This window comes from Vidua chalybeata, chromosome 1 (assembly GCF_026979565.1).
Source record: "Vidua chalybeata isolate OUT-0048 chromosome 1, bVidCha1 merged haplotype, whole genome shotgun sequence".
Classification (NCBI taxonomy): domain Eukaryota; kingdom Metazoa; phylum Chordata; class Aves; order Passeriformes; family Viduidae; genus Vidua; species Vidua chalybeata.
The window spans coordinates 71,241,167-71,267,386 of NC_071530.1; the positions used below are offsets into that span (position 1 = coordinate 71,241,167).

At 37.5% G+C, this 26,220-nt stretch overlaps 1 protein-coding gene across 3 annotated transcripts in view; it reads left to right on the top strand.

Annotated features, from left to right (window-relative positions):
- PIGN (phosphatidylinositol glycan anchor biosynthesis class N) overlaps positions 1-26,220 on the top strand; it is a 99,267-nt gene that overhangs the window by 50,401 nt on the left and 22,646 nt on the right. For all 3 annotated transcript variants that reach the window (XM_053947438.1, XM_053947455.1, XM_053947447.1), the window contains 9 exons: positions 7,416-7,494; positions 9,580-9,762; positions 13,019-13,155; positions 14,130-14,229; positions 14,341-14,433; positions 15,483-15,574; positions 17,244-17,355; positions 21,432-21,540; positions 25,070-25,172. In XM_053947438.1, the coding sequence (XP_053803413.1) occupies positions 7,416-7,494; positions 9,580-9,762; positions 13,019-13,155; positions 14,130-14,229; positions 14,341-14,433; positions 15,483-15,574; positions 17,244-17,355; positions 21,432-21,540; positions 25,070-25,172 (1,008 nt within the window). The remainder of the gene's footprint in view (positions 1-7,415; positions 7,495-9,579; positions 9,763-13,018; positions 13,156-14,129; positions 14,230-14,340; positions 14,434-15,482; positions 15,575-17,243; positions 17,356-21,431; positions 21,541-25,069; positions 25,173-26,220) is intronic.

Genomic DNA, 26,220 nt, shown 5'->3' on the forward strand with positions numbered 1-26,220 from the left:
GTAGGATTGTGGAGCACAAGAGAATCTGTGGTATAACACCACATAGCCACTACTCTGCAGATACCTAGATCCAGCTCACTGTCACAAATCTTACATAAGTCATTGACATAAATCATCATGTATCTTGCAGAGGTGAGGACTCACTTGCAGCATTGGCAGGGTATTGTTATGTAGAGTCAGCACATACCCCTCCTCTGTAGTACTAAAATAGAAAAGACTTCAAAAATGGTGCCTTTCTTCTCCTTCAAGGATTTTCCACCTTCCCTGAAAAGCAGTTTCCCTTTCCAAGGCGTTGTCTCCTGCTATCGCTTTCTAGACAAACCTCCTGCCCCTGGATGATCCCTGCATCCAGCTTCTCAGTTCTGCTTTAGGGAGGCCAGAGGGACAGTTTCGGAGTGTGGTCTCCTCCCTTCTGGCCTCTGGTTCTCTGAAGCTCTTGCCATAGTAGTTTATATGCAAAATATGCTGTGTGCAGCCCAGTTACCTTAATTGCTTCTCTGTTCGGTGAATTGGCAGCTGGCAGTTTAGTTGTCAGCTCCTTTTTCTCTCATCTTTGTTATCTAAGGGATTTACATAAATATCCTAAGGCACTATGCTGTTGAATATGCTACATCAGGGATTCTGATTTGTGAATATTAAAGGCTATTTTAATTCCTGAGACTTGACAGTCCAGGGTTAGAGCATTAGCAGTCAGACCATTTCCTGCGGCTTCACTGATGTCCCGCTGTCCTCCTCTGCATGTTTGTGAATCTGATGAATACAAAAGCGTAGATGTACTGATGGGCTTCTGCAATGTGTCAGTAAATATACATTTTGCTACCTTTGGCCTGTGGAAGTGTGTGTGTCCTCCTTTCATTTCCTTATGCTTTAAAGAACAAAAACCTCAGAACTTAAAAACCAGAGCCTCTTATTGACTTTCATAATCCTTTTGTTTCTTTTGGGGTTCCAGCAGTGCTTTTTGATTCTTAAAAGAAAAAGGATAACTGAGTTGCAAAGATAACTTACTACAACCCTACAACTAGACTACTTGACTGAAAATTTAACACAGTGGTCAGAAAATCCAGAAATACAAATAGCCACTTGAAATTTAGACCCTTCAAAACTGAAAGTCCTGGCAGTGGAACAGCAGGAACAAAGAGATTACATTAAGTTGGGAAAGGGAATATTGTGGGTTCTGGGCTTTATGAAGCTGTAATAAACCCTTTAGTGTAGGTTTCTGTAGAGCACATTTTCTTTTAAAAAGCATAACTTTAGTATACTAGAACTATGGCTGTAATTTTTAAAATCTGTAATCAGCATGCATCTTCTAATTATGAAACGGAAGTTTTTTAGGACTTGCCTCTTTTAGCAGTTTACCTAAAAATATTTTAGTAAACAAGTAAAATTAAGGCCATCTAAACGGATTAAGGATCACTGAGTTACCCATCAAATTGTTTAATCTTTGAAGCTTCACTCTTTGATCAAAACTAAAATGTATGCAAAGGATTGTCTCTTTATCTCATAAAGATTGTCTCTTTATCTGCTTTCAGTCTGTCTTTGGCAGATACTGTAAAACAGTTCTTTTTTTCTGAAAAGGCACATCTAAAGAACTGGAATTGAATGCATTTTGAAAATGAGAAAAAATTGACTTCTGGCCATTAAAATTCATGTAAATGGGTAATTTGGTGATGTCCATAGAACTGTAATAGCTTTTTTTTCCCCTGATCATTGCCCCAGGTAACATCATGTACTCTGTATTGCACAGCAAGTTCAAAAGAAAGGAAATATCATGGTTCCAGACTTTGATTTTTGAAATATTTATTTGGTCAATTTTTTTCACATTTTGTTGAATGAACTCAAGTCTTTGCACCACTTGCCATTCATTGTCTTTGTGATTGTTCTGTGCTGTTGATTAAGTGGGAAGGTTTTCTCTTATGCATTTTATTCTGCTCTTACAAGATTGTTCACAGTACTTTGAAAAGTAAACAAGAAACAGGAGAATGACAAAGTTGGGTTTGTTTGTGATTGCACTGTCACCAATATTAAGTCTCTGCACTCATGGGTTGCTAACTGGAGTGAATTTGCTGTAGAACAGAAATGAGTGTTTCTGCCACATTAATAGTGTTGAATGCTGACAGATCTGTGTCTCTACGCTCCCATAACCCATACGATACTTTCTCAGGTACCGTCTTCCTGTGCAATGGGAATGTTTGAAGGCAGTTCTCATGGGAGACTGCATTTTTGAAGCCTGTTGTTGTACTGGCTCAGTTGCTTTTGAATAGCAGCCCTGCAAAAACACCAGGCCAGTCTTCCATCTGCATTTTCCAGATGACATTTTGCCAGCAGTGGATCAAATTATTGCTTTGAGGATCAAAGCAGTAATAGGGGGTCCTGTAAGTACTATTTCAGCTGCTTGCAGAACTGCTGAAGTGGAAGGCATCTCTGCTCTGTAGTATGGCCCTCTCACAGAGGGCTGTGTGGCAACAGGGTTTGAAGATACTCAGCTGATTGTGTTGCTGGCAATTTTCTCCCATGGGGAGAGAGCAGAGTGGCACTCTGGCACCTGACCCCCGCAGTGTCTGGATGGCAGAGGCCTCGGATGCTCTGCAGGGTGGGTGGTGCCCATAGAGATGGGCAATTTTATCCTGGGTGATTTATTTCAGGTTGCAAGTTACTGAGGTACCAAGCATCTTCTTTCTGGAGAAGAGAACAAGAACCTGTAATTATTCAGCATTTTGGCAGATGTTGCCAGAGTTGTTTGGATAGTGTCAGTCTGATGGCTCTTTTGCTGCTAACAATTCTGGAGTTAGAAATTTCATAGCAAAGCTTGTGAGAAGCTCTGCTTTATGTTATGTTCAAAAGGAAACTCACCTATACAAAATCCTATCATGCTATGTTTAAATGGCCTTGCTCCATCATGGGGTTGTCACAGGCGTCTGGAGATACGTGTCCATATCCTTTAGCTTTTTAGTTTTGCATCAACAGGAGGAGCAGGTGCTTTCCTCCCCATCTCCCAAATAGCCAATATGAAAAAGTTAAAAGACTGCTGAACAGCAGCTTCTGATTTGCTGCTGGATAAGGGTCATAGAAATGTGATCACTGTCTTTTGCAAATCTTGCCACTCTCAAAGAGTTGTAGGATGTACAGTATTTTCTTTTTTTTTTTTTTTTTTTTTCTGATGGAGAGAGTGAAAAGACAGTGGTAGAAGGGTGTAGATATGCATGAGCTGACATAGTCAGGTGCATGGGGTTTGTGAGTGTATGTAGGTAAGGAGCTGAAATGAATTTTTTTTTTCATCTGACAATGAGCTAGGCAAAGATCTCAGTCTTTCTCTTTGTACATTTCATCTACAGGTCTGTGGTGCTTCCTTGACTTTCATTATTAAATCTGTAGCATTTTAAGTGTTCAACTAATACAGACACGAAGGGGTTACTTTTTATAGCAGAATTCTGGAAAATTTACTGTGCAATAAAATTACCATAAATCTTTACCCAAATAACCAGGCATAATAAAATGAACAAACTAGCAGTGGTGGATACAGATGTATTTGCAAGGCATCTCCTTCTGGTCTGAGATTTTTTTATTTCCTGATTTGTCTGCAGCATGCTACCTATGCCGTTGGGGATGGTAATTTCTGTAGTGTGATGATAAACAAGACTTGTTGGCCAAAGAGAGATCCCTTTGACATTGCTATGGTGAATGTACTTCATCACAGTCTTGTTGTGAATTGCTGTCAAATAGCTTAGCTTACATGAAGCATGAATGATGTGCTGGAAAGATTAATTTTGTCAGGTATACCTATGACAAGGGTAACTAACATCTCGGGAGAGTTTACAAGCACTTGCATGATTAGCCCAATCATCTTGTTTCATAATTAATTATGTTTATTCATGGATGAAGCTGTGATTTCTCTGTGGAACCAGGAAGTTAATTTCTGATAGCCATAATGAAAAATAAAATTACTCTTCCAGGACCACCATAATTTTCTATGAAGAATGTAATCTTAAGTCTTTAGAATCCTGATGGTATTGTGAATGCATGTGTGTTTATAATCCATGTGATCATGGAGCTCTTGTTTTTTTCTTTCAAGATAAACCTCTGAGTACTACCCTTTTCAGTGCATGTGTTTTGCAATACTTTTCTTAAAAGAAAAGGAACACAGAGTTGAGTCCACTGACTGAATTCTCTTTGTGTGTTCCTCTTAATAGGACAGGTATTTTTGCGTTATGGAAAAAGACCTCAGATTTTATGAAGCAAGACTATTCATCAATTTGTTAGAATTGGATTTTGATGATAGATAGCTGGAAAGAGCATATACACATACCCCCTAGTTTTTCTTCTAGAATTGAGAATCTTTCTAATAATGATCAGTAAATTCACTTCCTTTCTATTAATATTAATATTGCATGGATGTGTGTATTAAGTGACCTTAAGAATACATTGACATTTGCTAGTGCCTCTGGGATGCTGTACAGTAGAACACAGGGAACAACTCTTATCAGTTTATTATTTCCTAACAGTCTTCTGCTGGAGACCTTTAAAATAGTTTAAGTGAAAATCAAGTGGTGCTATGAACAGTTCAAGCTTTAATTTCTCAGATTGAAATTTTCCGTGTGGTTTTGTAAGTCTTGTAGATTTTATAGAACCACCATTTCTAAAGTCCATGGGTTTTTTTCATAGGCAATTTTCCACTTCTCTTCATGGCTCATCTTTGTCTCTTTATGCTTTCTGCTACATCTAGATTTCTTTTAAATCTCTCATCTACTTTGTCAGCTTCAGGAAGTGAATCAGTGTCCTCAATGGATGATAAATTGCTTTTAGAGAACTATGCCCATTCTTGAATTGAGGGATTATCAGCATATTTGGTAACCTTTTTTAGACTGGTATAAAATACAAAATCTCTTTAATCACTTCTTTGCTTTTTGTTTAATACAGAGATAAAAAATATCTTAAGATAATGATCATTCCTTGCATTTTCATAGTTATATATGAATAGTCCTTAATTTCTGGTGGAATTAATAAATTTTACAAAAACAATTCTTAGACAATTGTAAATTCAACCTCTTGAAAATTATATATATATGGAAGTAAGGTAATATATGTGTTATGATGTTAGCTATTGAAAATTAACAATGCACCTGTCAATAGTAATCCAATTTGACAAAATAATTGCTTTCAGTGTTTGACTTGCTCAAAATTTTACAGTTTGAAAACCCCATTTATTCTGTTACACCATCCATGTATAGAGATCCTAGGTGCCGTCCTCTAAGAAGGAATAGGTGAAGACTATTGTTCATTAGTAATATAATGATTCAATGAGAATAAAAAGATAATAAGCGGATTGTAGCTAAATGACTAAAGATATGAAGTAAAATATGATTTTGGCTTGGAAGAAATTTGCATTGAATATGACAAGCATACAATTAATGAAAACCACTATGTGTAAAACAATAAAAGTAAGACAGGGAACATAGGAACATCTTGAATGTGTTAAAGTCCTAAATAAAGCTTATGAATATTTATTCCAGATATTTTTTTAAATCCTTACCTAAAAGCTATTTTTTTAATCTGCTCCTTTTTTTTTTTATCTCCTTTATTTTTTCCCTCCTGTTTTTCCTCCTATTATTACACGTGGTGAAACTCCCACCTTGAATGCGTGTTTTGCTCCCTTTCCCTACCAAACAAAAATTTTAACAAAGTCTGAAAGCCACAGATTTCCTTGAGGCAGTGCTTGGGGTCTGGTTTGCCTCCTTTAAGAATTGTTTCTAATTAGCCCTCAGCCTGTGGAGATGTAAGGTTGGCTTCCATAGAGACATATCATGAAGGTGCAGAAACAACCAACATTCACTTTACTATTTTTCAAGTCTAGTTTCTAAAATCCTCTGTTTTCCCCCTAAAATTAAGGTGATCAAACTCTTACCATGACCTTGTGATTATCTTTTTCTCCTTTTTTCCTTTTCCATGGGACCTCTTTCTTCCTACTTGTTTATACATACCACCCTTCAATTCTTTTCTAGACTGGAAAGAGATAAACATTTTCTTAATACAAGTACTACTCTACAGTTAATACTCTTCCCAAAAGTAAGATTAATTGCTGTTCCAATTATTCAGTGTTTTGGAAAATTCCTGCATGATACTGCTGTGCTCTGAACTTAATGAAATAGCATCAAAATATACCAGGATGTTACTACTAATAAAAATTCAGATTGTTCAGGCACAGAATACTTGCAATGTACTTCATGGCTCAAAGGATGGTGTGTATGTATTACTGATGTATCTATTAAGTGCTGTATCAGCCTATTGACTGGGTTGTAGGCAAAAGTGATTCATGGCTGTTTGGGAGCTGCAGGAATGAGCACTTCCATGCAGCAGCTGCATGAAATCAAGACCTGCCCCCTGGTTCAGCTGAGTGACCACATGGGCAGCTGCTGCTGATTTAAATGGTGGGAGTGACCTGATTTGGCACTGCCTGAAACATGAGATTGGTGGTTGTGAATGAGGCATGTAAAGGAGCAGGAGAGAGGCAGGTAGGTGTGCATGCAGCTGGGCCATCTTGTGCTGCGGACGTTGAGAGCTGGTGCTGTGCCACTGCCGTATTCTGGAAGGTGTGAAGGAAACTGCTGTATGAATTCCCTGGCTGTCAGAGACCTGTGGCCTATGGTGGTTTGTCTGTGGTGCCAAGAGCGCCAGGGACTGTGTCATGGCTTATAACTTATCTAGGGTAAGCCTGGAATTCTCAGGCCTGCTGCTGTCCCTAAATGTGGAAATAAAATGGTACAGGAGAAACAGCTCCTTCTCCCTTCATTTGGTGGAGTTTGGTTGACTGGCTTGTTTGTCCTGGTTACTGCTTTCTGTAAGGGAAGAATGGTAGCAGTTGTTTAGGTTGATGATCGGATTCATTAAAATCAAAGAGATTTTTATCACTGACCTCAGTGTAGCCAGGTAACTGTGTTATCCCCTGCTCTGGGGACTCAGCTAATAGCTTCTTGAGTAACAGGAGACACAGTCATAATTTTCAAAGACTCTTAGGCATCATCTACTGTTAACATAGAACAAATCATTCAATGCTGTGTTATTAACTGCTTACAGCCATATTCAAATCAATTAAATTGCTTAGTTTTTCTATGTGCTATGCTTCCTGTCCAGAGCCATGGTCAATAATCACAAGGGAGATAATTCTCAGTAGTATTAGATGGGATCAGCTACATAAAAGAAATGTCTATTAATGCAGCAATTTTTAAATAAGTTAAAAAGCAGCTGTATTGACACATGTGAAGATGAATGCAGAGGAATTGATTAGTCTCAGTTACCTAATTGCTTCTAATGAAGTTCAGAATATTTTGGTTTCATTACAGAATAATTATTTTAATTGCAAAGTTAATTTTTTCTTCTCATGAAAAGGAGAAATGTTAATATCTCTTTATATTGTTGTACAGACCACTTTCTGCTTCTGAACAGATCAACATTTTAAAAAAAATAAGACTATATATTGAGCAGCAGAAGTACGATGAAGCGGTAAGTCTGTTTTTGCTATATGTAAATAGTTTTTTCTTTCAATTAACTGAGAAATAAAACTTTTTTCTTTCCTTGTGATACACATCTCATTAACTCAAAACCTCACTGTAAGTCTTCAAAATTTTACATTTTCATATAAATTCTAATAAATAATGCTGACTTGCTGTATTTTTTCTCATACTACTTAAACTGTTTGTTACTATTTCGTAGTATAATGACACACAATGTGTGTTTTTATTTTCCACACTTGAAAAGGGTAAATTGAGAGATAAACTGAGGAATGTAGTTCATGTTTGCACTACTTAGACTGCTAGTTGCATGAAAAAAAGTGTGGTATCTTGCTCCATCATGGATCCTGCTTTACCTGATCCATTTTTTTCTACCTGAACCAGCTGTGCTTGGTTTTACTTTCACATTTCAGTGTGTCAGACTGGGAGCCATACATAGAATTATGCTTCTCAGTTCCAGTATTACTTTCCTAAGCATTTGCTAGCACTCACTGTGTGATGGGGTACTTGATGGATGCAATTCACCAATGCTTGTATTCTGATGTTCACAGAAAGAATTTGTAGAGCTAAATTATACCAAGAAGTCTTTCATTTTAACAGATTTAGTTTGGCCATTGACTTCTGTGTTAAAAAGTATGAAAATACTGAATATGTAAGATTATCTTTAACCTGCCATGCACATGGAAGACTTCCATTATGTGTTAGGGTTCAGTTCTTTTTTCCTCATGTGATTCTTAGGGTAATAAATTACTATTTTGTGCACAGGACAGCTAAATCTATTTTATGCCTTTTTACTTGCTTTCTTGTAAATTGGAAACTGTTCAACTTAAATAAATTGATCTATTTTGCTGTGGGAGAAGGTTTTCTTTTTGGTTTCCTAATACTTCTACTTAGTTGTCACGTTTACTGATAGGAGACGTTTTATGCATTTCAGGAGTAGAACTTGTGATTTCGTATTGTTGCTTATATGTAAATTTTATTCCTTGTTTGTTTGAGTGCTCCAGGTGTTCAAGTTCACTCTTGATCACTCACACTTCAGACCTGTGCCTGTGCCTTGGTTATCCTCAGCATCCTGTATTGCAATGCAGAAAGGTTCTTTTATTCCCAGAACCTGGGGTGTGGATGATTGTTTGCCTGAACCTTGCAACTCTTTGCATTGCAAATATGCACTCATAGTTGTATAGAATAGATGTCTTTTGGGGTGAGTTTGCCCACTGCCAGACTTGTGATCTCTTCAGTAGTTGCTGTACCTTTTCCTGGGTTGTTGTTGAATGCCAAATGGATACCTGCACATATAAAAAAGCTTTGTTGTGTATGTTCACCTTGTTGCTGTACTCTTCCAAATGACACAGATGAGCTTCCCATCTTTGGGTAAATCACAGCACACCCAAATGGCATGGTGGGAAAACCCATGGCCTTTATTATGGTGTCTCCCCAGTGGAGGTATTGAGTGAGGGGACCTGTGAATAGACTATGTACAACCCTTCTTGTTTCCAAATTATTTACATCCTGAGAGCTACAAGCAGCTGCTCTGTAAATGCATCTGGGACTCCAGTTTAGTCTCTGAATTCACTGCTGGTGCTTGTGGTATCAGGTACTTATTGAAGTGGAGGACATCAAAACCCAGGCAGGGAATACTTCGGGCTGTGGAGAGTGACCATATTTCAACTGCATCCATAATCCTGTGCCTTCAGGAGCACATGACTGTTTTTTAAGGGAGTAACTTACACTGGAATATGTACAGTCAAATGCCTGTGGGAAAACCAAATGGCATGCTTGGTAGCAGGTGGTGTTCCAGGTGTGCTCTCTGTGTGGCATTCACCTTCTAACCACTGTCGTGGCCGGGGAGGATGGTGAAATCCAGGTGATGGTTGACTTGATATCCAGCAGGAGTCCCAAGCAGTGTGCACTCCAGCAGTTGGTGCTGGGCAAAACACTGTCCCTGAGCATGGAGAGGACACATGTGCCAGGAGTAGTGGAGCTGCTTGAGCGCCAGTTGCTGTCAGTTAGGTTGATTTGTGGAATGGGGAGCTCACTCTCTTCTAATACATTACTTAAATATTTTGTCTGCCTCCAGGTATCCCTGTGCAAAACCCTGATTAACCTTGCTTTGGAAGGCTTGTCCTACTACCACACGTATGATAGATTATTCCTGGGTCTGAGTATTGCAGTGAGTTTTGTGGGCTGGACAACTTACGTGATTTTGGTCATTATCAAAGCCCATACCAATTTGACCAAGACTGTCTCAGCTAATAAAAAGGTAGGTTGGAAGCATTCAGTTATTTTTTTTTTTCTATCAGTTTTCAGTATTACATGCATGCTGTGCAGGATAAATTGAATACTTTCTACTTCCTTTGACTTAATATGGAAACTGGCAAGCTGTTGAGTTTTCCAGCTGCTGTAATCCTGTGTGATGTTGCTGTTAAGTCCATTGATTAGGATCAGAATTCCTAACATGTGTAAGTCTGAGTGTGCAATATTGTGCTTCTTCAGTTTTTCTTCCTACAGCTGTCTATTTGAGATGCTAATGCAAGTGTGAGAAAACATAGTGATTGAAAACTATTAAAGGGTCTGTCTTTAACTGGGTTTAGTTTAACCAGGTTTAATTTTCAGTATTAACAGTACTCTGTTGTAATAATAATTGTTTGGAAGAATACAGATTTCAGGCTTCCAGTTTCACTGATGTCTCTTCACTGTAAGGCCAAAAAAACCCACCCAGCATGTAAATAATTTGATTCCTGCCCTCTTTGGTAATTTTACATCTGTTCTCAGAAACTGTGCAGTCCAATCATGGCATTTTTAAAATGTATAGCCTGTTTTGATAGAAGGTGAGCTGTGGTTTCACAGAACAGTGTGCTCCCTTGCTCTTTGTGATTTGCAAGTGTGCAGAGGGCATTAAAGATGAAGGAAGCTCTTTTTGACTATATTATTATGGTTTGATTTTCCACAAAGTATAAAATCCTAAGAATTTATTTTCAGTCATTCATCAGGAAAAGAGGGACCTTAAAAAGGTGAATAGGCAAAAAGCTATCATTTCACTAGAGAAGGGTTAAAGCATTTATGGGGAGGGGAAATGCTCCCAAACGTCAAGAATTTGTTTCAGAATAAAAGGATTGTTTCATTTTGTAATGTAGGTGAGAATGAGCACTCACTTAACATCTTTACTGCCTTCAGTATATTACTCTGAGAAAATTCCTATCGTGCTGTCTTGAAGTTTTTACTACTGGCTGAAATGAGATAGTCTTGACCTTTAGTGAAAATGCTGAAACAAAATTAAAATGGAAAATATTCATAAGTGCTGTACTGCATGATTTAGTTGTTCTTTCATCAAATAACTGAGAGGAAATAATCCAGAATGCATGGATTATGTTCGATACAAACAAAATCATTACAATAAGTAGGCTGAGTATCAGGCATATTAATAACTGCATTAAGGAAAAATTTGCATTCTTAGTTGACATAGATTTTAATTTCCTATATTGGTTTTACTTGTTGAAGACAAATTTTAGGCTAGTGACACTGGCAGAAAAAAAAGCTAGGTATCTTAATTCTTTGTCTATAAAATTTATCTTTCTTCAGTTTTCATAAGAGGCTCTTTTCTGTAGGAATGTTTTTTAGTGTTCCTAAATACTTAGACAATCACAATGTGAGGCTAATGCTTCATATATGGAAGTTATTTGGTTTATAGCTTATATTGGAGCAACTTAAAGAAATTTGCTGAGTGACTAATCTACCATTGACAAATAGTCTCCTGCAAAGCACACCCTTATAAAATCAAGAAGCCTCTGAGTAATGAAACTGCATATCCTGTATATATCATCTTTAAAAGTTTTTGGCTTCTTATGCTGCGTATGAAAAAACACTTTTTTTTTCTTTTGGTATAGGATGTTGTTTTGCCTAGCAAGAAATATAACCTTTAGATTTATTTTAAATATTCACAGAATTGCAAATCTCATTTCCACTTTCAATGCATGACTGACTATATTGGACTCCATAGTATTTGTGTTGCTATATGGAATAAAATGTTGATTGTGTGTGCTTACTCATTCAGTGATAAATTATACTGTGTGCATATCATATATATGCATATTCATTCTGTCTATATGCTAGCATACATAAAATTAAAAACTAATAAAGCCAAATTCTTCTAGGTCAGCTTTCTATATGGCATATATTTTCTTAGTCTAATGGTATATCTTAGCAAAAGTTCTATTTTAAAAATAATTTAGAACTTGCATTTGCTGTCATTTTAGATCAAGGCAGTTGTACATCAGTTACAGGGAGGGGGAGCCAGAAAAGATGTTAATCCATCTAGGTGAACTGTGAGCTGATTGTCTCTTCTTCTCAGCATATTTAACACAGTTGTGTATCTGTCTACCTCTTTCAAAAAAGTAGCATATGTGCAGAAGAAAGCAGTGTCTGTCATTACCTACACTAAAGCTACCTTTGCTATGTCAAGTTGTAATACATACAGATAAAATGGTTTATTTAAAACTTGTACATAATCTTCCCTTACCAGTAATTCTTCTGATATTGGAATGTCCCTGAATAAGAAAGGATAGTTCAATGACCAGATAAAAGGCAGATGCAGAGTGACTGTTTAATGCTTCTCTTTGCACAAACAAGGGATTTCTGCTGGTGATTAAGGACTGACTTGCCTATCTGAGATAACCCATTTGAAAATTTTCCTTCTCTTTGATGTTTCTCCTTAAGAGTGTTCTCAGTCTGAGAATGTGTTTCTTTGAGTACATAATATTCCAATCCTGTATCTATTTTTTTCTAAGAAAAGCCCAAAGCAGTACCTGTAGGTTAAGATGAAATATCATCAGAGTTGTAGCTATGCTACCTTTTAGGGCCATGCAACACTAGTCCTCTGTTGTATTTTGAAATGGTGGGTTCTTTGAGGAAGGAAGTTTCTCCTGTGGAAGGCTGGTCACAAGCTTGCTTTTGTAGCTGTTCCTAGATCCTGAATAGTAGTGTTTTTTTTCTGGTAGGAGTTAATGCTTAATATTTTAATTTAATTAGTTCTCTTACAAATGTCTCAAGCAGGAGGAAGAAATGTGCTGATGGAATTTTCATTAAATGCTTTGACTGTAAGGCTGTGAACTTGAACTCAATGGGTTATATTCCAAGTCTGTTTCTAGAATCTAAATTTGAGATTTCTTTTTCCCAAACCCCTTAGCATCTCTGGCTTCAGATGGATTCCAAATATCCATTGAACATAAATGACATTGCATGTATTGGGCTTCCAGATTGTACAAGTATGTCTTTCCCATGCAGAATTTACTGCAGGACCTTATGAAGAGACACATTTAGAATTAGATCTTCAAATCCTACTGTTGTTTTTTTTAATCTGGCTGACTTTGTCTAGAGTTATGTAGAGACACATGGCAGCTTGTGTGGCTGTGTTAAAATAGCATTTGTTTTACTGTGTAACTAACAAATGGAAAATAGAGTGTAATTTAAAACATTTTATTGCTGTTAAAAGAATGTTTGTCCAAACATTTGTATTTCAGAAATCTACTGTTCTCTTCTATGGTTTTGCCTCTGCTGGAATGATAATAGCTTTTTTCCTGTTGATTCAAGCATGTCCTTGGACATACTATATATACTGTCTCTTGCCAGTGCCAGTATGGTATGCAGTTGTGAAAGAGTAAGTAAAGAATGCAATTTATTACTACTGTCTTAGAAGACCAAGTCTGGACTTCCTTCTTGTAGAGAATTAAATTTTTCCCATAAATCTGGGAGAAAACTTCCTTAAGTGTTTCCTGAGACATTCCAAAGGACTCTGGTTTATATTTCAGTTGACATGAGTAGTGTCCAAACTGACTGATACAGTTGCCAATTCTAGAAGATCTCTTTTCTATTAGCAAAAATAAATTATGCTAATTCCATAAAAACATAATTTTAGTACTCTTGCAACTGTTGCAAAAGTGCTAAAATCTTTCCAAATACCTGTAGCAGCTGACTTATTTTGCAAAATGATCCTGCTAAGTGTCAAGTCTGTGGAACACCAGCTACTTTTGGAGAACACATGTTAGTCATGCTGAGGAATGTGCTCCCATATTGAAATATATTTGTCTTGTTTGGGCCTCCTTTTACTCCAAGCCCAAAAATACTTGTTATCTTCTGATTCCTACTTTCCTGATCTACTGGCAATCTGTAGATACCAACTCAGTATTATTCAGAGAAAATGAGACCAACTGCAGTTAGATAATGAGCTGTCTCATAAACCATAGGAAAAGCTAACAAGGAAGGTTTTTCTCTCTCTAAAGCTTCTGAATGTTTCATCCGTTATGACAGACATTAAGCAGAACATAACCAAAAATATTCATATACTCAGAGCTAATTTGAGTAGTGAATAATCTGAAGCTTGTCCAAACATTGGCAAAGATGTGCCAAATATGGGAGGAAAAAAGCTGGAGGATTTTATTGTAGATTTTCTATCAAGTAAAACTGGGCAGAAGGATCATCTGGCTATCAACCATGGGGTCTAGGCAGGACCAGCAATACCTCTAAATTTTTTTCTGCTCTGACCTCATCCTTGCCCTGTAAAGGTAAGATGCTATGTTATTTCTGGGTTTTTTTTTTTTAATGAAGGTTTTCTTGTTCTATCATTTTGAACAGAATTCCTGTCATTCAAGACCTTGCTACAAATGTTTTGTCACTTCATATTGGTCAATTTATAGGATTCCTCTTGGTTTGTATACTGGGAATTGAAATACTAGTAAGTATTTTATCCTTATGTATCAACAGGGTGTCTCATTTCTTGTATTCTACCTCTTTGAGGAATTAATGTGTTTGATTTTCAGTCCTCTCTTGGATTTTTTTTAATTAGGTCTTCAGCTTTTTCTACCGCTCTGCACTTACTGTTGGCCTTCTTGTGTTTGCTGGCTGGCCAGTGATCACACAGCTGTGGATTCAAGCTAAGGTATTGTATTGCTTTGGTGAACAGTTGGATTGCATCTTAGGATGTTGGGATGCTTTGGAATGCTGCTTTAGATTGTTATTCAGTTATGCTCTTTTTCCGATCTCTGTCATAAGCTGCATGTAGCAAAGCAAGGGAATTTAATATGATCTGGATAGATCTGTTATATGTGAGAAGTAATGAGTGCTTTAGAGTTTTGGAGTAACTCTGGGTTAGCTATCAGTTTTCTGTTGTTGATGACTAAAAAATGCTTGACTCAATCATATGAAATGCACATCATTTATCAAACTGTTGCAGTGGACTGTGGTGTTGACATGTACGACTGGTGAAAGTGTCACCGTTTAACTAATATGATCATTTATTAGAAAAAAAATATTGAAGGTAATGGAAAGGCAGTTGTCAACTCATTATTGTCTGCAATCAGCTGGGACACATTGTTCCTCAGAGGCAAATTTCTGTATTGCTTTTCCTAGGAAAAAATGTCCACTTTCATGAAGTGGCACAATATTTAATTTAAGAGACATTACTTCCATTAATTGATTCCAATGTCTCTTATTTCAGGGGATACTGAAAACTTAGGGTTCTAGGATAGAGAAAAGGAGTCAAATTGCTAAGTCTTGCTCTCCAAGAACTGCCAAGATGGAGGCTTGTATTTTACAATTTTTTGTTCTAGTTGAGAAATCAAGTAACTTGTCTTAAAGCTGGATATGCACAGATGATGTTTTGTAGCATGAATATGAATTTTACTTGAGCTTGAAAAATTTAAATTATAGAGCTCTTAATGTTTTTAGTTAAATAAAACACCTGGGATAGTTTTTTGGTTTTTTTCCTCCTAGCAAAGAGTTTCAAGAACTACTTAGATGATTATGATAGCTAAATCAAATGGCTCATAGATGCAAGGACTGGATAATGGTACCATATTCTCAGAGTATTCTCTTTGTGTTGATTAATTAACTGCTGTATGGGAGATGCTAGTAGCTGTTAGTAGTTCACAGAAGTATTTCTTTATGATTAGACAATTGTCTGTCCACATGACCTCCTTCTTCTTCTAGACAAAAGCATTGATCTGGACTCTCCTGTGTGTGATCCTGGCAATATTTCCATTAATGCCTGTTGTAGGAAGAGAACCAAACATTCCTCTGGTGTAAGAATCTCATCTTGTTCTTTAAATTTTTTATTCCCTCTTTGATTCAAAATTTAGGCTGTCTTTTGGTATTTGTGAGGAATTGTATTATGGAAAGCTGGCTGAGACAGGAGTTGAAATTCAGAATTTAAATAACATGATTATAGGGACCTCAGTTATTCACTAATGAGAATGAGAATAGACTTTTAATTCTTTTGCCACATCCATTTGGTTTTGTGTTATTCTGTAATTTCTTGTCAAGGGAAACATTTCTCACAATAGAAAAATGTTCACATTTTACAGGAAAATAAAGGAGACCATTAAAGGAGAAGCTTCAGTGGGATGCAAATATGGTCAACAGCACTATCCTATGTGAATAAGAATTTAGTCAAAAGCAATATACTTTCAACAGCATCTTTCAGAACTTGTCCACTGAATTTCAAATAATCTGTCTTTGAATAGCACACTGTACCTAATGAGATATTCAGGGAAATAAACAGGATAGGCAGAGCTCTCTTCTTCCTCTATGTTTCCTGTGTCTCTTTTTTCCACTTCTGCTTCTCTGTCCTGAGTTTTCTTTTCTAGTATTGTTTGATTTTCTACAGTTGTTGTTTTTTACTGTTTTTCTAGTTCATCTTTGTTATCTGTCCCTCTCCACTTGTGAGCCACTGTTTGGTCATAGGAGCATTCTCTCATATCTGGATGCAATCCAGGTGGTTGGCCTGAAGGGTTAGGCTTGTGGTCTCTTTGTAGTTACTGCAAAAAAGTGAATTTACCCTAGGGTGCAATGGCTCCTGCTGGCTGGTAGAAGATGCTGTGCCTCAGCAGAGCCAATCCTCAGTAAAACACGGGATTTGAGCAGTAATATATGATTGCAGGTAGAATTATGAGCCCAGATATTTCCAGGATTATTGACATTCTGCCTCAATTTTCCACTGTGTTTTAAATTTATCTGTTGAAAACCTTTCTTAGTCTTGATCCTTGGGCACACTAGAAATATTCAGCACAGATTTGCTTTGACTGTGTTACAGCCTCTCAGCTGTATATACACATGTGTGTACTTCTGCTGGTCCAAACTGAGGATTTTCTGTTCTTTAGAACATATGTGCACAGCTTAGAAATCAAAATGGAATTAAATTACCTACAGATTTTCCTCTCTGACACCTCTTTATATTCACCTTGCCCAGGCTGTACATCTTTCTATTTATTCTTCTGATGAAACATTGTAACTTTGAAACACTGTGTTTGTCTGAAACTTTTCAAGGGAGTTTTGAAGCTGAAAAGGTTTGAAGCAGCAATTAAAAATATATGTGACACTTCAGAATGTTACAGATAAGTTGATGCTTGAACATACAAGAGGGAGAAATCAGAAAGCCAGGGAGAAATAGGTGTTTCTGTTCTTGGGCAGTGGTACTGTTAAGTCAGGGCTTTTCAGTACATTAATAAAACTTGTATGGTTGGAACAGAGAGCTCCTGACTCAGCACAGTCGTAAAGGAAACATGGAGGTTAGAGCAGGGCTAGATAATCCAGTGGAGACACTGAATACTCAAGGCAGATTAGGAAAGCCAAAGAGCTCCTGGGGTTGAATCTGGTGTGGGATGTCAAGTGCAACAAGACAGCGTACAGTAGCAAAAGAAATTTTTGATGGTGTTTTCTGAGATTTTATTGTTCTTTTGTTTGTTTTTGCAGAATAGCAGCTGGTTTGCTGACCATCTTGATATCTTTCTTCTCGTTGGCGTCTCTTTGTAAAAGTGAAAATAAATACAAAGATAATGAAGATCTGAAAGTATATTTTTATCAGGTCAGTTGTTACTTTTCAGTAATTTTGAATGTTAGAGGGTTTTTATGTGCAAATTTTTATTTACTTTCTGGGAACATATGTCTACCAAGGCCACTATTTTCAAGAAAAAAATGATTATTCCTAAGAGTTTTCTCTTTGGGTATTTCAAGAGGACCATGTGCACATATTTAAACATCATCATGCCGTGTTCTCAAAAGGCCATCCTGCGCATAACTATATTGCTTGGTATATCGATGTGCATATAGATTTTGATGCTCTGCTTGGAGAGTTTGAGAGTTTGTCCCATCTTTGGTGCATGTATGTCTCTTCCAGTGACCTTTGCAGTAGTTGCATATGTACACCAAGGCTTGCTGTTTCAGGGGGCTGAACTTGTTTCTGACTGTAGAAAAACAATGTGAAACTGATACTGCGTTGGTTTTCTGTTGGTAAAGTCTTCTTTCAGGTGAATTATACCTTTGTGAAATAGGTAGGTTATTTTCATGCTTGGAGCTAATTAAGTTCTAGAGAGCTTTAAGATTCCAGTAATATCTTGCGTGTCTGCTGTCCTCTTTTTTTTCTTTTCCCCCCCTCAACCTATTAGAAGATAGTAGTTTTATTTCAGGACCAGCTTTATCTTTTATGATTTAGTTTCTTGCTGAGCAAAGCAATGCACTCATTATATCAGTGATTTAGGTATGGAGCTCAAATTGGTTGAAAGGAGGAAGGGAAGGAGTAATGAATGCTTAAAATGACTTTAGCTCAGCATGAATGCGTGTAAAATATGGTGGTCATGTCTCTTAATCTTTTTAGCTTACATGTGGAAAAGAAATGTCAGTTCCTTTCCTAAGCATTTAGAACATAAATTTCCAGTATCCACTTGGCAATGGATTTCTTGCTGGAATGCCTGAAAAAAGTTTACACTGGGTGGGGAAGTGAGGGAGCAGCCCAGTAGGTGGCTGGCCTACCTGAATTCACCACACAACTGCTGCAGCATCTCATGATGATGAAGAAATTGATCTGTAGTAAAAAAGTAATGCCAGACTATTCTTGAGCATAGTTAAAGAATCAGGAAATTCACTCACAGAGTGATAATTAGATGAAAATCTTCTGCCTGCTTATTCTGGAAGTAACATCTTCATTTTCCTCCCAACTTTTAAGATCATAAAGTTCCTCAAGTTGCCCCTTAATCACTAGATATTTTACAATAGTGACATGTAATTAATAGTATTTATTAGATTTTTGTTTCAGTACCTTAATTGGGAATGGAAAATATGGGATCCACCCTTCACATTTTGGAAAGGATTGGGAGGTGAGATTATTCAGATGTAGAGGGATAAAAGGACATTACAGAGGCATTATACGTGTTTCTAAATAAAGGTCTTATTTTGAGGTTAGGTTACATTTGGTTGCTTAGAAATGTACAGGAATACAAAAGGAAAATGCTTGTCAGAATACTGGTATTTTTAGTCAGTGGAATTCCCTAATTCTACTATTATATTTTCCTCTGAGTTGGACTTTTCAGTGGGAACAGGAAGGGGTAATCTTTAAAAATGCTCATTTTGAGATCCTGAATTTTGATTACAACTCCCAGTTTTAAAGGTGAGATGAATCCCCTAATCAGGGGAAAATAACTATTTTGCTGCAACAAATGGTGATCAGGCCACTGGCATTCAAATAGATAAGCACACTCAATTAGATTCCTGCTCTGCATCTGACAAGGGATTTCTTAAAAGTAGGTTTTGCAGGTCCCCCATAAGTGGTGTTTGGAGGCAGCCATCAAAGGTTATGCCTTCCTCTGATAACGCTGTTACTTAATGTTTGGGGTCACTGATGAGTTAAGCCTAAGCCAGCCTAAATAGTTCTTTGATTCTGTGATCTCTGAGAGGTCATTAAGGCTTCAGTAAGGATGAAAACAGGAGTCATTCATAATCCATTAGCTAGACTGCTGCAGTGCTTACTGTATAACTTAATTTTTGCTGGAGAGAGCACCGATTTCTCTTTGCCATCTGTTTCATAGGTGATGTCCAGTTTCTGCCACACTACCGAAAACATGCTGTTTTCATTGGTTGATAATGTTGGACCAAGTTATTATTCCCAGGATGCTTGGACTTCATGTGTGTCCAAGGTGGTCAATTTATTAGTTTCCTCCTCTAAATTAGAATTATAGAATAATTTTGGTTGGAAAAGACCTGTAAGATCAAGTCCAGCCATTAACCTAACACTGCCAAGATCACCACTAAACCATGTTGCTAAGTGCAGCATCTACGTGGTGTTTGAAATAGAAGTGAACATTAGGAATCCATGTCATTCTGGTGGAACCAGGGGACAGAAAGGGTGTTTTGAACCAGCCTTGTGCACAGCTGATGATGCTGGTTTTCCTGCCATTCTTCCTGTGGGTCCTTACGATGTTCAATGCTTAGGAGAGCTCGCAGCCAGAGCAGCTGGCAGTGTTGGAGTGTTGACACTCCAAGGGTGTCACCCTTAGTTTCTTCTTTGTAGCTGTGACCTAAAGGTATGGGTATCTGAGACCTGCTCTTTAGTTGTTCAGGAATTATCTCTGAACATCAGAGAGGGTTATGAAGGATGATGGGAGACAGATGCTTAGCTGGAGATCTCTGCTTGCATCTCCAAGTTTCTTCCGCTCAGTTCCACAGTCCTGAAGGTGTTGGTGGAAGCCAAGAGCAGTTTGAATGTGAACACAGATTCTCAAAAGCACCTGCTGAGCCCTTCCCTGGACACTGGCATAGATTTAGCAGCAGTACATTGTGCTTACTAATGTTCCCAGGCCATCACAAATCTTCCAAGGCACAGGATATATTACGGAGGGTGACACAAAGTCAGTGCAAAGTGACTTCACCAGTGTCTAGGGGATATCAGAGGAATTACCAGAGCTCATGACACCAAAAAGAACTTAATAAGATATATCAAAGGGCCCGAATACAGCAAAAGTATCCAAAATAAACATCGGAAGTCTAAAAGATCCTATTCCCTGAGCTTTTGGATGCCTAATGTTGTGACCTAGTTTATTGATGTCACAGAGAAATACAAGGTACGTGTTCTTGTGGCCTGAAATTAAATAGAAGCAGCAGATACTGAGCACCTGTGAAACTTGTCAACAAAGAATGCTGATGCTAAATGTATCGTCTGGGCTGATCCCACTAAGGTATCACTGCAGTCTAGCAGGGAAATAGCAGCTATTCATATGGTACAAAGTGATGGATGTGAATGGTGTAGTTGCTGTGCCTTAAAAAGCCACGATTGCAATTACATCTTGTAACGCGGTTTTAAAGCGCATGTTTGCAAAGTATTGTGCATGCTTGATTTGCCTTTTAGTGGAACTGCAGAGTTGTGAATAAATAGCAGTAATTGAAAACTTGGCTCAAGCATTTTCTTGGATAATTGTCACCTTTCAAAAATAACTGACTCATGGGGTAATTTTTGAAAGGTTTTTTGCATGTACTAGATGACTGAATGATGTCTCTTGAATTAGTCAAAGAAAATACCTCTCCAACTTCTCTGCTTCTGCAAGGCAGAGGGCTCTGCTTGAAGTGGTTCAGTCAATTCGGTCGGGAGGCAAAAAACTCAACAGCTTCTTTCTGTCTCTTAAAAACTACCTCCGATTTGTTCTGCTGCTGCTTCTCTTCTTCCAGGAGCCTTTCCCTTCTCCCTGTACCTGATTCTGCAGCAAAGCCAAAGGCTCTGCTTGTTCTTTGTGGCTGCTATTTGAGGACAAGTGCCCCTTGAAGGACTGGGGGTGTGTGTTTTCTGTGGTTTGCAGGAGTGTTTAAATAGTTACTCTTGACAAAGAGCATAGCATGTCAAATCAGTGGTCCAGGTCATGTGTGTGTACTATTTTAAAATAGCACAAATAAATAATAAGAATGCTAATAAAAAGTAATCTAGAGGGAAGTTTTAAAAAGCCAATAATTGTAAGTTATAAAAAGTTATGAATTTTGACACTGTCTTTGACTTCCTGTTCTTATGGTGATTCAGATGAGGTGTTTATGCAACTCTAAAGTATATTTACATATTCAGGATGGAATGGCAGAGATCCATGCATTAATTTTGTATTTCATTGCCCGATTTCTTCTTTCTAGATGTTCAGTGTTGCACTTTCGACATATGTTGTGGGCAGTACCCATAACAGTCTTAAGATCAAACAGGGATTACCTGTAATGAATCAAATTATTAGCTGGATGACGCTCGGTAAGAAAATCTTCCCTCTCAGCCTTTTATACTGGCAGTTTGTAGAGTCTTGGATTGGGTGGGGGATGATGTCATGTTTTCATTAACATCTTATTTTCCTTTATCTGACTGCTGATAGTTCTTCTGTATGTTTGCTTTCCTAACTGAGTTTTTTTGAGAAACGTGTTAGTCTTCTAAATATTATTCCTTTGTAAATTTGTGAGAAAATGAAAATACCTTTGATTAACAAATAGCTTTATCTTTTATTTTGACTGTTCTGAATATTTTGAAGACCATTTTTAGGGATATAATGGCATAAATTCCCTTTTCGTTTCACTTGGAGCCAGATATGGGTGATCTGAGATGTTTTGCCATAAATCCAGTTGAGCACGGCAAAATGACTAAAGGTTATTGCTGTAATTCAGTGTAAACTTGAAGCTGCAGGAGATGGCAGTGACCCTTGTGGAAGTGATTTTTGAGAGCTGCTTTGCAAAATACCTGTGAAATAATGATGATAGTGTATTTTGATATCTGTTAGTATATAATTATTAAAGAAAAAAGCAATTTTCAAGTCTATGAATTTTTCACCACTCAGAAATCTTAGTGTGATTAAACAGAGCAAATGGAATTGTTACTGGAGTTCTGGAATGCAGTGAAGCAATACCCTTCATATTTCAGATATAAAATAATTTCTATAGGACTCCATTAGACAGTGTTAATCATTGTTTATCCTTGAGTGATCTGAAATGTGGGATTTGTTTTAGAGCTAAACATATCCCATATAAAGTTTGGTAGCAGCTTTTTGCTACAAGTTGAGATCAGGAGTTTAAACATAGCTCAATGAAAGAACTTTGGCCCATGTTACCTACTTGCTGGTTGTCTTGTTCATTCGTGTACTGATGACATTGTTTTAACTTAAGCAGATCTTGTCAGTTTTAGCAATCCTGCTTCTGTTTCAGCAAATGGATTCACGATTAAGTTCAATGATTGTTACCATTGTGTGTGAGCAATGCTTTCTTAGTAATGCATTTTTTTTCAGAGCATTTTCCTTTCCATCATGCTCCCCTAACTCTTTGTAGCCTGCTAAGCTAAATGGGGATCTCTGTGTGGATGAATTTCTCACAGTTGTAAAGTCAATGAAATCAATGAAGTCCTGCTTGGCTTACTGGAGCAGGAATTGAGTGTAAAGGTTATATTTCTCTTCTGTGTAAGGATGAAAGAGAAACATTTTTCATCTAAGGGATGATTCAGGCAGTCAAAGAGGTTTAGAGTTATGAGGAAAAAGTATATTAGAAATTCTCTTTGTTGTGGGTGATGATAAAAATAAAGCTAACTGTGAAGCAAACTGTAGGTCCTCAAAATATCTACCTGCTGCCACAGAAGTAGTGAATATTTTAGCAAAGTCTTTCAGACTGGAAGTAATCATTCTAAGTGAATATGATATACAAGATAGGAGTTTTGTGTGCTTGCTGAAATTGCTTTCCATAATTAAACACAGAAATAAGCAGGTAAAACACTAAGGCATCCAAAATATCCTCAATGCTTCTCTTGGAGAGAAATGCCTTGTCATTACCATAACCATAACTAGCACCTGCCTTGTTGCCAGTGTGTACCACAAATGGGATACCATAAGAATTAAGGTATCAAGCTCTACTGTAGCTTTTCTAAGGTTGGTGGGATTACAGGTGGTCCAACTCCTCTTTGTCTTTTTGCATAATTGTGGAAAAATGGCACTTTTAGTGAACTCTCATTTTGCATCTCTGTCTATTTATAGAACTAGAAACACAGTTAACAGTGTTTGTTCATAATAATACTGTTTTATTTCTGTGTCAGGATCATAATAATACTTCAGAAGTTTTCTAGGGAATTTTTGCCCCCCTTTTCAGCTATTTATCCTGATTAATATGAAGCCTAACTATTTAAATTCTAACTTTGACCTATTTTTTTTTTTTTTTTTGAGAAACACTGATATTTAAGGAACCAGGCAAATGAATTAGTGATGGCTGGGTTCCTGCAGGCCTGTGTCCAAGTGGCTTTAGCTGTAACACTGTATGGCTCATACAGTGTACTTAACTGCAAAGATAGCTGCAAAACCAGGAGGTGTAACGTTAATTCAGCTGCTTCCCATGTTCTTCAGAACCTTCTTGATATTAGCAGACATTTCTAAATGAATGTATATTATATCTTAAAATTTTCATCTGTGGGAATTTATCATAGAAACTTGCTAAATTTTGAGGAATTTGGTGTCACAACTGTGTGCAGGGGTCATATAAAGAGGTTTGTGTAGGTCAGCCAGAAACCTACAGGTTGTTTTATGATTAATATCTGATGTATTGCATCACAGATGGAAGAGAAAGACTAATAATCACCTACTAGCCACTCATCTGTTCTCATCATCTGTGATTGCACTCAGAGTGATACACATTTGATATGTTCAGTGTCATTTACAGGGGCCAGTTTCCATGCTGAATTTTATTTCCAACTGTTCTTTCAGTGAGGTCCTTGGAGTCCCTCCTTGAATTGGGACTTTTTGGAGCCCCTTGATGTCACTTATTCTGTAATTGTAGCAGTGGCCAAGACTGAAAGCCAGGAAATAAAACATACTGACCCACAGGACTAAGAAACCTCCTCACCTCTCTTTCCTTGTTATGTTTACTATAAATACTAATGTATACAATGATGATAATCACAAGGGAGTACTTTCCATATCTTATGGTTTTGTGTTCCTTAGAGTGATTATTAATTTTGACTTACTGTTGATGCAACCTTTGAATGATTCAGTAATGTGAAGTTCCTATACTGCAGTGAAGAATCACATTAATGTTATTTGTCAGCATACTTTTTATAGACATGCAATTTTCATATTTAGAAAAACAGGTTTAAAGATTAGGTCACAGCAATGCTTGTCCTTCTCCCTTTCCCTTTTTCAAGCACGGCCATCTTTCATGTTTTTCTTCCTCTTTACTCACTTTTGCAGTAGCCCAGTTCCTAATCTAATTACAAAGAATAGAAGGCCAGGTTGGATGGGGCTTTGAGCAACCTGGTCCTAGTGGAAGGTGTCCCTGCCCATGGCAGGGGGTTTGGAACTAGGTAATCTCTAAGGTCCCTTCCAACCCAAGCCTTTCTATGGTTCTAATCTAGTGGAGCAGTGGCTTTGTCACTGCAGTTTTTGAGCTGCCAGAGGTCCTCAGGGCCATGGTAAGTGGTTTTCAGAGTAGTATTGAACAGTCAGGTTTGACTGGATTTTAGGGTAAGGCTTCTGCATCATCTTAAAAACTTAGTAACATCAGTTCATGAGAAATTATAAAGGCTGTGACATGGAAAGACAGGGAATTAAAATGATACAGAACTGAAATTACTTTTGATGAATGTGAAGCATTCCAAACATTGTATTTTCTTTAGCAAAAGTAAGTTTTGAAAATAGAGGGTCATATATGATCTGTATAGAATTTCTGTACATAAAATGTCAAGATTTGAGGAAAGTTATCTTGTCACTGAGGATGAAATGTTTTGCACGATATGACTGATGGATCTCTTCTTCTTATTGCAGTTTTTTCCCCAGTGTTGCTGCTACTGAGCCCCACGTTTCTCTTTGAGAGACTGTTCAGCATATTGCTCTCCCTGATGTCCACCTACCTGCTCCTCAGCACAGGGTACTTCATTCTTACTCTATTTGAGTTGTTTTGCATACGGAAATCCAGGACTACATGTGAAACTTCTTCATGTCATGCCCATTTCTGTTAAAGGTGTAACGTGTGCTTCCAGCATTTATCTTCTTGTTTAGTTTACTAAATAAAATTTCAGGGGAGCTTTCATGTTCTTCCTTGTATTATAAACACAGTTTGTTGACATTCCTTTCAACTAGACAAGGCAGTGGCTGGAAGGGTGTGTGTTCAAATAAGAAAGTCTGGTTTTGTTTATGTTTTGATGTGTGCTTTTCTGCTCACAAACAAAAGGAAATGGCATCTCTCCCAGATGCTCAACACTGGTATCTAGTTATGGCTTGAATGATGTGTGCCAGGAAACAGGTAGTCTTAAAATGAGGGAAAATTGTATTCTGAGAGATTTTGTGGAAGTAATTTTTTTTCAAAGGGATGTTTTTTCCATAAAGACTAGACCTTGCTTCTTTTTGGATAAAAGTCAATTCCTCTGATGTTTTAAATGAAGAAAACACTACATCAGCCAACCCTTTCTTTTTTCTCAGACTTGGTAGCTCTTAAGAGCATAATTAATGGGGAGTAGAGGAACTGTTCTTTCCGCCTCCCCTCCCACTTATCCTCTGGATTTAATTACACTGGAAAATTAAGTGGAATAAAACATCTTGCAGCAGACATTTTGCAATAGCTGCCTCCTGTGGACACTCATTTTAGTTGAAGCATCTCCTTTTTTTTTTCCAGTCTTCTCCCTCTCCTTCCTCCCACTTCCCCATTAAGATTTTGATCCTAATGTTACTCCTGACTGCACACACATTCTTAACTCAACCTTCTTAGCCTGTGCTGGCTACTGTATAGAGCATGAATGTTGTTCTCTCTGAGGCTGGCAATCTCCCTCTTTGTATTTTGGCCCTGCATCAGACCACGTAAATGCTGACGGCTCTCTGCTGTCTTCCTACAATGTCCAAATAGATGAAAAAATTTTGGAACGATTCTTAAAAGGGAAAACAAAACCCAAGGCACTGATGCCAAAAGTGTCCAATGTTTC